At 34.9% G+C, this 15820-nt stretch overlaps 1 protein-coding gene across 1 annotated transcript in view; it reads left to right on the forward strand.

The window, feature by feature from the left end:
- Positions 1 to 15820, forward strand: part of TMPRSS15 (transmembrane serine protease 15) — a 133678-nt gene that overhangs the window by 25252 nt on the left and 92606 nt on the right. The window contains exons 6-7 of the mRNA XM_050782170.1: positions 5765 to 5896; positions 13086 to 13194. Coding sequence (XP_050638127.1) covers positions 5765 to 5896; positions 13086 to 13194 — 241 coding nt within the window. The remainder of the gene's footprint in view (positions 1 to 5764; positions 5897 to 13085; positions 13195 to 15820) is intronic.

The raw sequence follows: 15820 nt of genomic DNA on the forward strand, positions 1-15820 counted from the left end.
TTTAGGAAACAAGCCGTCACAATTCTAAAACCCATGAAGATCTATTATGATAGCATAAGCCTGTCTGCAGTTGTGTTAGGTTATATCCAAACAGCAGCACAACATATTGACAAAAAAAAAAAAAAGCCTGCCACTGAGCCCACATTCCTGTCTCTAATGTGGAAAATTATTTACAGCCTCTCAAATCCTCTCCCAACACACTTTGAACAAATGCTTTTGGGATTGATAATGGCTAATTCTTTTGCTTTCAAAGTAAACTGAATAAGTAAGATAAATATATTTTGAAAACTACGTTCCTAAAACCTTGAAAGTCAGTAACAAGTATCCAAATTAAGGCCATTTTTCTATTTGTTTAGAGGTTCATCAAATGATTAATTCAAAGTCGTTAGGGCCCTCTTAGTTGTATAAAATGTCCTAATAGTAATATGTAGAATGTATTAGGTAGAAATAGTGTTTTAAATAAAGCAAGAAAGCACTGGACTTAAAAGAAGGTTTTCTCCTTTACTATTCTGAAGACATACCTCTTAAAAATGTAAAGAATTGGCTGAAACATCTGCCCAATTTCCTCTGAGCAAAGAAGGAAATGATGAATGAGGGGTCAGAGAGCATGGGAACGTGTGCCAGCCATATTTTTCTCTCCTGGTCAGTGGAGCAGAAATCTTCTTTTCTACATGTGAACACAGAAATGGGGGGCAGTGTACACTTAACTCTGTCTTTCACATTTTGTATAATTGATAGTCAAAATAAAGATCAAAATGTAACATAAATTCTCAATCACTAAAAAGACATGGGTGAATTCACGCATTACCTAATTTCAACAATATGTATATGTATGTGGCAAGCTATCTAGCCTATTTGAACTTCATAAATTATCTGTAAAGTAGATTCAAATACATTTCTTAGAGGATGATCAGGAGAATGGAAAGAGAGATAATACAGATACCCACTGTACCGTGGTCAGTATGGTGACTCCCACAGAGGAGCAGGAGGAACACCACCAATATTAGATCCCTACTCCTTCCCCCTTCTGAGTTTGATGAAACAGAATCGAACAAAACAACTATTTGGATACTTTATTTAAAAGATTCACAAAAAACCCTAAATTTAAAACAAGATTATTATACTGGGTAATGCTCATTTTGATCTGAACTTTTATTTCTCCAAAAACACTTTGTTTCTAAACATTTCCTGTTATCAGAGACTGTATTGGATTACCTTAATCAATTCTCAAAGTATTATTATAAGGTAAGTAGGTGGTGAAATGTCATATTCTTTTTCTTTTAAGTGAATCCATGTACTACATGGATTATGTAGTGCCCAATCATCCTTGCCGTTTATTCCTCTCATATGGCAAGATACTATGTATTTATAGAGGGGAATGAGGCAATTAAACGTGAAAACTGCATTTTTCAAGCAGTAATTTATTATGAATATGACTTTCAGGGATTTTAAGTTTATTCTCATTTTTATATGCCTGGAAGGCAGAGTTTGAGAAAAATCAACAGATGCATGCATCATATACCTGATATTAGTACTGTTATAAATTCTGCCAAAGACAATTTTTTGTGATAATGGTACAAAGTTCATGAGGATTATGCTCTATCATTCAACTGCTTTTGTTGCCGATGACCTGTCAGTTTTACTAACCCAGTTAGAACATTAGCGGCGAAGGACTGGAACTGAGGTGACATTACACAGATTAATTTCTGGAGCGCTACAGAGTGCCTAGAGCGGGTGTTTTGGCAATTGCTCCCATGTTTGAGGGATTTCTAGACGACAGCTTGTTCTAGTCCTGTGTTACTTACTGTGTAGGCAATAGCTGCCGAAAACAAAAGTTTCACTATCAGGGTCTTTCTCCGTCTCATAAAGTATGTAATCTTGCTACCAGTCCACTGTGTGAAAGAGTTTGAGGACTGAAGAAAAAGAATAATTGGTTGATTTAGTGAAAAACATGAAATTGGGCCAAAACAACCTAAGGTAGAATGATGTTCCCCGATTTAATTACTTTAAGACTGAGATGCAGAGATTTTATCTGATACCAAATGTATGGTGACTTTAAGAATTGCTCTTTTTTTACACTTGAGAAAACAACATTTATCTATTACTAAGCACTCTCCTCTGACTTAAGACATTCCTACTCACATGGTATCAAGACTACTAAAGAATCTTTCTACCAATAATTTCATTTGGATTGAAAAGCCACAGTCTTGCTTAAAATAAAATTTAAAGAAAACCTAAATTTGTTCTATACAGTAAATGAGAATTTCTGTAAGTTGATATCTATTTTCCAATATAGCACAGTGAAATAAAACTGGTCTCTAAAGGCAAACATTCATGGATGAAGATTCTGCTTCTCCTATGGAGTAAGCTATCAGGATCTTGGGCTTAATTTGTCTTAACCAGTTTTGGCCACCAAGTACTATTATCCCTTTTCAAACTGTAGGGACAATAAAAATCTGTGATTTCCAAACTATGGTTTCAATTTATCATGGTGTATGTTAACATCTCTTACAAATTATTTGGAAGGCAAAAAATAATGGATTTTAGTCTTTTTACTCTCCACGATGCCTAGCACAGAACCTGCTCTCAGTAGGCACAGGAGGCTCCTAGTGTCAAATCACTGGAAATTGTTTGGGCATTGGATCACTCTGAAATAATCCTCTCTGAGTGTATACTGAATTTTTCATGTTACAAATACAAACGATTAATTAAAGCCTTCTATTTGCAGAACTGCAATATAATTCACTGGTGTGTTTTCATAATATGTCAAAAGTTAGTGTCCTGAAGGTAAAATACCACATAGATTACAGAAAACAAGTGCACCTTTCCCCACTGAGTTAATAATGCCTAGTATTAAGGAAATTTGATTAGTTTTTAATAAATGAAACCAATTATTCTCTTTGTTTTCTTTAACTAGAATTGATAAACTCCTTTCCTAAAAATTTTCTGTTGGGAAGCACAATTTGGTACAGACTTCTTTAAAAAAAGAAATATTAGAACAAAAATTAAGCAATGAAATGCAAACCAAGTAATACTCAAGTCAAGAACTCTAGTTTGAGAGTGCAAACCCATTTAAACTAAACTGGCATCTGGCTAGGTGTAACAGCTAATGTTTTAATGGATTTTTGTTAGAAATTGTAATCATATATATTCATGTAGGAAATGAAAGAGAGAGAAGAGTCAGTAAAAATATAATTTGACAAAAATTTAAAAACTCACTACCATTGTATAAGAATGACATTCACATTTTTCATATTAGTTTTAATATGGGAAACTTCTGTTTCCTCATGGACCAAGTCAGTTGAAGAGTGCTTATGAAACAGTCTGGAGAGAGCCAGAGTGCAATTTAAGGGTACCTCATATTCCAACTTAAATTCAAAATACTTCAAACTAGACTCAGTTTATAACCCCACAATTTGTTCATCTCGTAATCACTACTGCAACTAATGGTCATTAGTAACCCAACTGGTCTCTTCAGTAATTCAACTGAATTACTTAGCATCCCATTCTCCACCTTCACTAATCGCACACGTGGTCACTGAAGCTCATCAATTTTACCTGTAAAGTAGCAAGTGAGTCCATGGCCCATCTCCTCTGCCATTGTGAGACTTCTGCTCTCATCTTTCATGTGGACCCTTGAAACAGCTTCTCGAGTCGTCCTATTCAAGTGATGTTTCACATATTTCACATGGTCCAACAATTGCCTTTAGGAAACATGGACTGGTCATATTGCAGATAGATGTAAAATGTTCAAGTGCCATCGCCTATTGAAAAATATCTCTAACACTTAACAAAGATGAAAAGGTTCGCTAGACTCTGGTACCAAACTCCTTCCTGCTATGCCTTCCATAAACATCCCACTGCCTAGGTTAATGAGACTCATCTGTTTCTCATATATTGATGTACTCCTGACACATCACTAAATACATTCCATATCTCTCTCCTCCTGGTGCATTTCTAGGTATACATCAAAAACTAATTTAAATATGACCGTTTCTGTAAAAATGTCTTTAATTCTTGCCTTAGAAGGAAACTAATTGCTTAAACTTTGATGCTCCCATAGCACTTTTTAAATCTCTCTCTTTAAAATATAATTTGTAAATAAATAAGTTCCCCCACTGAACTTCAAGCTTCATAAAAAGAGAGAGGCTCTGACTTACTCATTCTTTTTTATCTCCGTCTCTTAAAATTCCATGACAAAAATGTGTACAAAATAAATACTTGTGGGGTCAATAAATGATTATTCATGAGATCAATCGAGTCCAAGAGGTATCGCTTGCTGGTGTGGTTTTGGGGTCCGATCTAGAGTTCAACAGATATTGAACAGAGACGCGATGCATCAGGAACTGAAGCTCCCATGAGAAGCGTTAGGACAGCCAAAGTGATATATGTTCGTAGCTATATCCCAAATTCGTCTTTGAAATGTTGAATACTTGGAATTCTATTAGCTACTCGTAAAATAAGACATTTTTAAGTATAGTGCTTTCTTTGGTTTATGTATTTATAAAGCACGTATGAGATTCTATCAAATATTATGCCTTTTCTGGATTAACAACTCAATGGTTAAGGACTTTTGATGAATAGCTCTTAAATATCAACAAATATATGCCTTTGAGTTTATTAAATAATATTTGTATTATTATTTATTGTTTTCCTACATGGGAGTACTCTGTCATTTGAGAATGGCTTTGATCTTTACTCTGTCCTATAGTTTTAGATGTTGGGTGTTCCATGAATTTCCCATTGGTTTATATTCATTTTAATTACAGCCAGTTGCACATGTCTAATTTAATTGTATGTAAACTCAGCAAAAATGTACAAATGTTTTTAGTTAAGAAATAACTTAGTAGGTTCATTGACACGGGCATTTTTACTTTTCCAATTAATTTTATAGAGCAGAAGGAGAAATTTCAGATTTTCATATTTTTAAAACCCAGCAGATGGCAGTAGAGTTCTGGCTTTAAGATTAAGAACACTAACCAAAAAGAAAACAAAAATGCTGATGAGTTAAAGATCTCCAAAACTTTGCACCATCATTGTTATTATATTCAGAGGCAAAAGTATTCAAATTTCCACATTGGCCTAAAATTTTTTAAAAAGTCTGTATCTTGTAGGCATATAAGAGTATGTCTTATTTTCGGAATTGCTCTTAAATTTTCCAAGTTAATTTCTAGAAGTAAAATGTGTTTCTTGGTGCATCTCTAGACTTAAGTTGATGAAAGTGGGACAAGTGAAGGACAAGGCAGGCTGAGAGGTGCACATTGTTCGGATCCCCTCCAGAAGATGGCACGAAACCCTGCAGGGGTGTGTTTACCGTGTACCCCCTAAGAATCTCTGACCCCAAGAACAAAGAGATACTGAACAGAAATAGCCATTAGGTTTCCTCATTGTTCAATGTCACAATGCACTGGGAATTTTAAGTGTTTCTCTTACTTTAAAATGACTTCGGTTGGTAAATGTACTCTACGGAATGGAAACCTTGACTTAAGACACTATATTTTCAAATAATAAGCTTATGAGTAAATGAAGTGGCTGCTAGATGTTGCAGATGATGATAAGCTTTCCAAAATTGCCCCTCATGAAATTTCAAAATTTAAAATGCTCTAATTTTACAAATGATTGATTTACAAATGAAATAAATATTCCTATGGCAGTTGAAGAATATACTTATAAGTAAGAACCCCAGTGGCAAAAAGGCCTATTAAATATTTAAACATTGTACATATCTCATCAATTGGAAATTAATTTCCATTGTTTTTTAAAGGAAATGTCTCAGTAGAGTGCCCGCCTGGTTCAAGTCCTTGTGCTGACACTCTAACGTGTATAAAAGCTGATTTATTTTGTGATGGAGAAGTAAACTGTCCAGACGGTTCTGATGAAGACAATAAAATGTGTGGTAAGTTCTCCCCACTACTCTCTCTCCTTCTGTTTTATCCTCCTTCACTGTAGACACACAAACACACACACACACACACACACACACACATTCTAATCTCAAATACCTGAAACTACTGAAGAATGAGCTATTTAAATAGCTATTTTATAGTATAATACAAAATCTAAAAATAATTGTATTAATATTTTCCTAAACTTTATAAATAATATTAAACTTATTAATTAATTAAACAGAATTCCATTTGATCACTACAGAAAGGAAGATGTGATTAACAGTGTCTGTCATAAATGTGGGGATGGGTGTTGCTAAATTTTCATCTCTTCTCTATGTTAAGCTAATCCAAACTATTATTAATTTGACTTATTCGATAGACATTCTCACTTCTTACTAATGGTTTTCATGTTTTTTCACTATCATATCGGTCTTTTTCTTTCAACATTTTAACAGTACCTAACTCAATGAGCACCATATTAAAATTTTGACTGTTGCTTTTATTTGCCTCTTGTAGTTCTATAAATAATAGAAATAAGATATGAATAAGAACTTAATGCCTCATAAGTAAAACTTCTGTGTTTCATTTGTATATTTTGGCATTTTTTGAGTGTTAATGACAATAACGTTATTTTACTATTATTATTATTATTATTAGGCACTTAAGTAGTAGTTACCATATACCAAGCATGACTCTAGTTGATTTAAACTACATGTTTACTCTTTGGCTTATTTCTTCATGTTATAGCTGGATTCCACTTAGGAAAGTTTACTAGAAAGCAGCATCTAAATAGGTAATTTATTTTTGTGTGCAACACATTTAAGAAGATTTCCACATAGAACTATAATAGTTCTCCCTTATTAGTGGTTTCCACAGTTTCAACTACCTACTGACAACCACAGGGCACAACAGTAAATGGAAAATTCCAGAAATAAACAATGTATAAGTATAAAGTTGCACATCATTCTGAGTATTGTTATAATTGTTCTATTTTATTAGTGATTATTGCTGTTAATCTCCTATGGTGGGTGTGTATGTGTAAGAAAAAAAACATAGTAGATATAGGGTTCAGTACTATCCATGGTTCAGGCATCCACTGCAGGTGTTAGAATATATCCCCTGTGGATAAGGGGAGACTGCTGACTTTGGATAAGTCTAACTGATATTTTGTTTTATTTAACAGAAAGTATTAACTGCACATTTTTTGGTATGGCTTATAATTAGTTTTAAAACTATCAGTACAATTAGTGCCCAAAGTGTGTTACAGACCGTAGTTACTATTTGCTATACTTTTCTATTATTTGTTATACTTTTCTCATCTTGCTTGACAGTAATTAAAGACGAGTATTCCAATAACGATGAAAGTTTTCAAAGCTACCTATCCACTCAGTACACATTTTAAAAGCCAGGCAGTTAGTCTGTTTCCCAGTACCAACTCAACGAAAGGCAGCTCCACTACAGAGACTCCCACTAAGCAATCCCAATGCAAATGTTCTTGGATAAAATTCAGACCTTTAAAGTTTAACTACATACTCTGAGGTGCACTCAGAACATGTTGGAAGAAAGTGCAGGCTACAGAATATTTTTAAATCTGTTTTATATAACTAAGTTACTCAAAGAAGAAGAAAGCAATGTTCTTGCTTTGCTCTGGCTTTCAGGCATTTTCCAAAATCTTTTAAGGGAGAATATGATACAAGTGTGCCATCATGAGGTAACAAAGGTGATGTTGATTTCTGTTTCAAAAACAATAGTGTACATCAACTTAAACACATAGCTTTAAGCCAATATAATGATGATCAATATCCTTAAATAGAGGAAAAGGCGTAACTACCAAAATACATGAATCAAATATTGAAAAACGTATGCACCTATTATTTTGTTATTATGCTCATGGTATTCATAATTTTCATGATGAACTAATATCAGTGCATATAAAAAAACCACAGGAATATCATGCAAGTGTGATAATTTGTCCTAAAATAAGTTTTAATGCTATGAATCATTTTTCTGAGCCACTCAAAACTCAGGAGATGAGCCTCAGTATTAGAATGGAAGTAATTATCTAAGTTTGTTTTAAAAATATAGTCGAACTGCTTTGTTACTTCTTAGTATCACAAAGATTTTTTTGTTTATTGAACCTTAATAGTGACCAGCCTTTCATGTCACTAACTCTCTCAAGCGTGCACACCGTCACTTTCCATTTTGTTGATTCTCTTTTTTTTGTTGTTTAAAGTAAGTTGTGTCTATTTTGGTAAATAAACTCGAATTATTTGTGGGATACTATTGTTTAAATCAATCAATTAATCTATTTTTATCCAGAGAGAATTTAAAAGTACAAGTTGCTTTATTCATTTTAAGTTGCTTCATTCATTGACTATGGTGAGCTCACAAGCCTAATGACTTTCAGCACCAGCTCAAACTTCCAGCAGCATTATTTCCACCTGAAAGCCACTGTCCATCAATCTGTATTCACGGAAAAAAATTATAAAATTAATTTAAGATAATTTTTCCAATATGAAGTTGACCTTTACTCTCTCTCTCTCTCTCTCATTGATTTATTTACTTTTATGCTCCAACTGGGAGCTCTAATTCTGGTTTGTGTTATAAATAGAGTCATATTAACGTTGTCTTCCTCATGCAACTTCCTCTTTTAGTCTTTAGTTATTTAGGTTTGCACACTTACAGCTGACTATAGCTGAAACAAGATTTCTTTAAATTGTTTTTGTCTTCTGATTAGAATTACATCAGCAGGAAAGTTCACTTTTTAGCTGACCTATGAAAAGGAAAGATGCTGATTCACAGCCTTTAAGCCAATGCTTAACTCTTTGGAAGTTGGCGAGTGTTCTCATAGTTTGCATGCCTCACGTGTGTATCCATAATAGAGCTTGGTGGCTAAGCATAGATCATGTTTGATTTACATATCCTGGAGATTTCAATGCCATGAGCAGACACAATTAGTGAATATTCAGCCAGCAGAGGGAGCTCTTCATTGGTCCTAAGTGCATACCCTTATGAATTCCATCCCATTACAGGTAACATTTCTGATAATGCAGTAGAATGTCTGCTACTATTTGACAGGCTCATTTATCTTCTACTTAGATTTTTTTTTTCTGATGCTGCACTAGAAAGCACTGCACAGTCTAAAAAGTCACAATCCTAAGCACCCAGCCATCCTACTCATCCACCACTGGGTCATATATTTTTTCCTGAAAACCTATCCTGCTTCATTCATGGTCATTTGTACTATTAGGTTCTCCAGAAACATCCTGAAATTAAATGAAAAAAAAGTATAAGAAAGTGCCTTACACAAGCCTCTATCTTGAAATGATAACATTTTGGCATTCTGAGTGTTGCTATTAGAAATAATTCAATACTACTTTAATTTTATTTTAAACACGTTTAGGAATATTCTCTATATTTGCTTGAATGCAGGAATTGACTAGAGCCTCATTAGAGCAGAATTTGACCTGTGGAGTATCCATTCCCACTAAAACTTAGTAACGTGACAGAATACTGCACAGGAAAATTGATCATATTCTTTAGGGCATGCTAAATACTATGACAAACAATCTTAACAATTTACGACAATAACAGTTTATTTATCACCTATATCACAGTGCAAGAAAAATGGCGAACGGCTGTGCTCTAGGCATTCAGGATGCCTGCTCCTTACTTGCCACTCTCTCTGCCCCCAGAGTCCTCTACTGGATCCTTTATAACCAGCTGACTGACAAAGGAAGAATGTTACAGATATGTTCAGAAACCATATTTGGAAATAGACACAGCGACTTTTACAATCGTTCATTGGCCAACTCAGTCACATGACCTTATCTGACTGCAAGGGATTTGGGGAAGTGTAGTTTAGTCATGTGCTGAGGAAAGAACTGAAACAGGGTTCGTCAAACGTAGAACCGTCTTTGAAACTAGAGACATAACTCAGCTTTCTGGAAATCATGAATCACATTGTGCAGCACAAAGCTGTTGATACCTTTCCCAAAAAAATGCGTAGTGATTGGAACAATGACTAAAATTTTAACAACTTTACAAATGGGTTTTACGAATTCTTAAAGGGATCTTGTTTTGTTCCCTTTCTCTCTCTCTCTCTCTCTCTCTGTCTCTTTTGCGTCCCCATTTGTTCTGGAATATTATTGCAAATGTGATCTATATTCTAACTTTAAGAACATTGAAAAAGATGGAAACCTTTAAAAAGTTTTCTGTTTCTTCTTTTATTTATGCTTTCCCCCCTGCTTTTCAGTTCAAAGAATGGGTGATATCATTGCGATAGTGATAGATGCACATACATATTGTGATATTAGGCAATATACCACAGTATGCTCTAGAAAAAGATTGCCTGGCTTTCAACTGTTGCTTGTAAGCTAGGAGGCCTTATGGTAGTTACTTAATCCATATATGTCTCAGTTTCCCCCATAACTTCATAGAGTTGTTATAAAATTACATTCATACATATATAATAACTTTGGAAAATGACTGGCACATAGTTAACCCTCCGTAAATGTTGGCAGTTATATTTTAGCACTGACAGGATTGAGCGCCCTACCTCATGCACTGATAGGACTGAGCTCCCTACCTCATTGCTTCCTAAGTACTGCAACTCAAATATAAACTTCCCAATAGCAGTAGACTTTACTACACTGCCTACAATCTTTGAGTCCACAATATTTCTCGACAAACTGTAATTTAAAAGCTTTATATATCACATAAAACGCAAGCAATACCATTTTCATTTTTATGGTCTTTGAATCTAAGGCATTAATTGCCCTACTTGTTTGGCATGGTTTACAGTGAAAAACAGAGTTGAGGGTGAGAAAAGAGATTTGCTCTAACAACTAGAAAATTATTTAGCAAGTCATTAAAAAGTCACATATTTTACTATTTATCTTCAACTCATGACAAATGAGCCTTAATTTTCTTTGTTTGTTGCAGCGATTATTATGCATAAGGCAATTCAGTTAACAAACCACTATTTTTCCTTCTTTCCTGTGGTCTGTGCTGGATTGTTCAGAATTTAATCCTTGCTCCTTGACTTTTTTTCTTTTCTTATCTTCTTTCTTTTTTTCTTCTGGGAATCAGGTTGCCAAATCATAAGCTAATGCAATTAATTCTTAGGCCATTGTTTTTAAGCAGACTTTGAATAATAAACTTAAGTTACCGAAGTAAATTTTTATGCACTTCAAAATATATATATGCCAAAAAATAGCAAAAACCCAATAAACACATAAAATTTTTATCAAGATTTCTATTTGCCAGTTTTTAATGTATTTATTTTTATGTACATAAAATATTTTGTCATAAAATAGCTTGTATTATGTAATTTGATAGAATCACTTTATAATTTACAATGAGCTTTTTCATAGCTCAGTTTAGAATTAGCTTATTCTAAACACTCAGATTCCAAAAATGGCAAATTAATTTTGACGTATTTCTTTGATTTTTCTATCCTCCGTCAATGTTTCTCCATATGAAGAATTTTTAATCTACGCAGAGAAAAAGAGCACATTGCAGGGGTCATAATTTTAGAATACTGTGTCAACATAACCAAGTAACTAGCTAGAAGGAAAATAATGTAAGAAAGACTAAAAATTGTGAAAATCAAGGTGGATTTTTACATATACTATATATAGCAAGTGTATGAAAAAAACAAAAATCTGTAAGTTATGGCTCCTGGTTCATGCCTTCAAGAAGTTTTTAATCTAGTTGTAATCTATTCAGATATAAATTAAAGGCAACTAATAATACATGACATTAAGGAGGGGTTCATGAAATAAATCTAGGAAAACTAAAAGAGGAAAATGAGTAATTATGGAAAGCAAAAGTCTTAATCAGGAATATTGAATGAAAATATTGAAAATATTGAGCTAGTGATCGCCCAAAGGAGCAAGAGTAATGAACTTTAAAAGATGGACTAAAACAGATTTGTTGGATGGAATTCTATACAGGCCATTAGTACTATCATTTTCCTGGCCTTATTCTAATCTTTTTCAAGAAAACATAGCACTTTGTTCATATATTTGAAATTCACCTAGCTCCAATTTAATTCTAAAAATAAGACGAAAAAAATGACTAGTTATTTGTCTAAACTGGCAGGTTGCAATTCAGATATATTTATTTCCTTGCAAATATGGAAGAATACACTTAAAGTGCAGCTTAGGGAAGTGTGTTTAGAAAGACAATGCTCTCCTGACCATGGTGAAACCCCGTCTCTACTAAAAAATACAAAAAACTAGCCGGGCGTGGTGGCGGGCGCCTGTAGTCCCAGCTACTCGGAAGGCTGAGGCAGGAGAATGGCGTAAACCCGGGAGGCGGAGCTTGCAGTGAGCTGAGATCTGGCCACTGCACTCCAGCCTGGGCGACAGAGCGAGACACCGTCTCAAAAAAAAAAAAAAAAAAAAAAAAAAGAAAGACAATGCTTTTGAACATGGCACAGTGGCTCATGTCTGTAATCCCAACACTTTAGGAGTCCTGGGAGTGCAGATCACCTGAGGTCAGGAGATCGAGACCAGCCTGGCCAACATGGTGAAACCCCATCTCTACTAAAAATACAAAAAGTAGCCGGGCGTGGTGACAGGCGCCTGTAATCCCAGCTACTCCTGAGACTGAGGCAGGAGAATCACTTGAACACGGGAGGCAGAGGTTGCAGTGAGCCAAGATGGCACCATTGCATTCCAGCACACACAACAAGAGCGAAACTCCATCTCAAATAAAAAAAAGAAAGAGAGAGAGAGAAGGAAGGAAGGAAGGAAGGAAGGAAGGAAGGAAGGAAGGAAGGAAGGAAGGAAGGAAGGAAGGAAGGAAGGAAGGAAGGAAGGAAGGAAGGAAGGAAGGAAGGAAGGAAGGAAGGAAGGAAGGAAGGAAGGAGAAAGAAAGAAAGAGAAAGACAGAAAGAAGGAGAGAGAAAAAGAAAGAAGAAATAAAGAAAGAGAGAAAGAAAGACAGAAAGAGAAAGAAAGAAAGAGAAGAAAGCAAAGAAAGAAAGAATTTTTCTAAAATACTTCAGGATAGGATGTGTACTAGTATTTAAAAATGGCTAATAGGTTTTCAACATGAAATCTTATTATCATTTCAATTTTATAAAATAGCCTTGTACAGATTCTGCCATGAATATTCTGTGAAATGTTTTGCAGCCAATTTGAATCCCAAGATTGTTTTTGTCTAACATTAATTGGCATCGTTTTGCAGCCACAGTTTGTGATGGAAGATTTTTGTTAACTGGATCATCTGGGTCTTTCCAGGCTACTCATTATCCAAAACCTTCTGAATCAAGTGTTGTCTGCCAGTGGATCATACGGTAATACAAGATCTTATGTTTTCTGTTCTTAAGTCATAAAGTGTTTTTCTGATGCAACGTCTTATTGTTTTCAGTACTTTTTTAAAGAATTATTGTTTTCATTAAGTATGAAGCAAAAACCTCCCAACTGAAAAATTGTACCAAAGATTATACTGTCATTTTTAACCTTTTACAAAGGCATTCTGTCCTATGAACAATACTGTCTAATAAATGGGGTCATCTCATTGGGTTCTGAAGCAAGTTTATTTTTCTGTGGTGCACATTGATCACGTGCTGCCAGGCAAACAACACACATGTAGGGCGTGTATCATAAGAAGTAGAATTTCACATCACCTGCATTTGTCTATAAAATATATCCTTTCTTATTTCACCACTGACTTTGTGGAGATCTCTAAAGGTGTGATTCAGTTACAGCAGATTAAGAGCAGGGAACAGCCTCTATGTATGTCTTTCTTGCTATATCTCGAATGACATTTGGATCAGTCAATATATATTTCACCTCCATATTCTTAATTCAATTAACCAATCATGATGATAATCAAAATAATCAGGCTGCTGATAGCTGATCTATCTTAATGTTTACCTAAGCATTTTCATAGACAAGGAACACCTTAAGTTCCTTCCGGATATTCCAAGGAAAAAAGAATTTGTACTCACATAAATATAAGAGATCTTGAAATAAACTTATTTAAACTCTTAAAAGTAGGACTTCTTATAGCTTTAAATATGTTAACATGCAATGTAAGTCTCCAATGAAAACTTGCTTATTAAAATGCTGAATATTTCCCCAACAGAGCATGCAGAATAAGTGCTCCATTGAATTCACTATGAAAAATTATATTCTAATTAATTCATTTGTATTAATAGCTAGATGGGATTATGGTTTACTGGTCTGACCTATAGTGTTATTTTAATCATTGTGATGACTCACTAGAAAACTACGGCAATCAATATAATAGCTGATTAAAGAAAGTTAAAAGTCGGAGCCTCAGGTTCTTGCCAAACAGTATGAAATGGCTGCTTATTTCTTCCATCTCTGTCTTTTCCAGCTTGACTCCAGATTCCCTAAAGGTCTCACCAGCAGGCTCACTCCCTCGGTCTTTAAACTGACTTAACAGAGGCAGAATTTAAACAGCTTCAAACTGAGCTTTACTTTCCTTCTCTGTCTAAGCTGGGATGATCTTCTGCTCCCTCATCTTGATCCCCTCACCTCTGCCTGTGGTTACCAGACATGTCTTATAGTAGCCATGAGTATAACATCTCCTGCATTTACCTAACACGCTTCAAGGGCCCTCAAACCTAAGCACTCATCATAATCGCCCTTGGAGCTTCTCAAAATACACATTCCAGAATACACTCCGGGACTGCTCAATCTGATACTCAGGGCTGAAGTCCATATGTTTGTGGTTTGGGTTTTTTTGGTTGTTTTTTTTAATAACCCACCACCATTCTAACTTTATCTCCCTTGCAGCAAACACAGGTCAGGTTCAGAAATCTGAGTTTCTGCTTAGTTGTCTTTTAATGCTGCCCTGATAGTAGCTGCCATTTCACTAACACCATCCCCACTACTTGAAGACTAAACTTCAACCCTGAAGTCCAGCCCACTGGCCGTAATTATAGTATGGTGTTTGATCAACCTGAGGTCTTGCCACAAATGGACAGTTCTCAACAATGACTTCTAGATTTTCAAATATTTGCTAAACTCTGTGAAGAATGTCCTTGATTGCCTTATTGGCCACATTACTACTGGTGGTGAACCTAAAAACCAGTCTTGCCATGTCCCTGCCTGTAGGCCTTTCTCACTCAGTATCCTCTAGGGCCAGAGTCAGAGGCCAGGTCACTTCTCAGGGCTCCTGCTTGCCCTTGGAAACTAAATCTCTTAAGTATTACCAGCCCTTTTAATCCTTTCCTGGGTCCATTTGCAGATGATCTAGCCAACCTCATGCCAAAGGAGGCTTAGATATTTTCACCCATACACACTTTTCTTTCTTTCAGCCATCTCTCTTCCAAGGAGTTCAAAGAAACTTGGTACTTACAAAGCACTTGGAGGAGTTACTTACATTTCTGATTATAACACTTTAATAAGACAGTGGAGTTGTAAGTAGAGGTTTCACTAAGTCTCCTCTCTCTGAAACTATTATCTGAAAATGAAAATAGTTTAAATGTCAAATTTAAATTTTCTGATGAACCTGTCACACTTTTCCTTCTATGCTCTTATACCGGCAGCTAGATACAATATTTTTTATATCAATAGCATGCACTAGTTTCTACAAAGTATTAGATAATATAGGAATGAATGAATTAATCCCTGTCCTTGAGTCATATAAATTGTTAGGAAAGACATTTAAGTATGTAAATAACAATTTAACTGTCATACAATCAAGCTGTCACCTTGATGGTGTGAGCAATATACATGAATTGGAAATTTTAACGTAATTAAAATGTTCATACTACCCAAAGTGATGTACAGATTGAATGCAAACCCTATAAAATACTGATGGCAGTTTTTACAGAAATAGAAAAATAAAATCCAAAAATGTATATGGAATCACTACAAAACCTGAATAGCCAAAACAAACTTGAAAAGATAACAAACCTGGGGTCTCACACTTCCTGATTTCAAAAT

The sequence above is a fragment of the Macaca thibetana genome, chromosome 3, assembly GCF_024542745.1.
Source record: "Macaca thibetana thibetana isolate TM-01 chromosome 3, ASM2454274v1, whole genome shotgun sequence".
In the NCBI taxonomy this organism is placed as follows: domain Eukaryota; kingdom Metazoa; phylum Chordata; class Mammalia; order Primates; family Cercopithecidae; genus Macaca; species Macaca thibetana.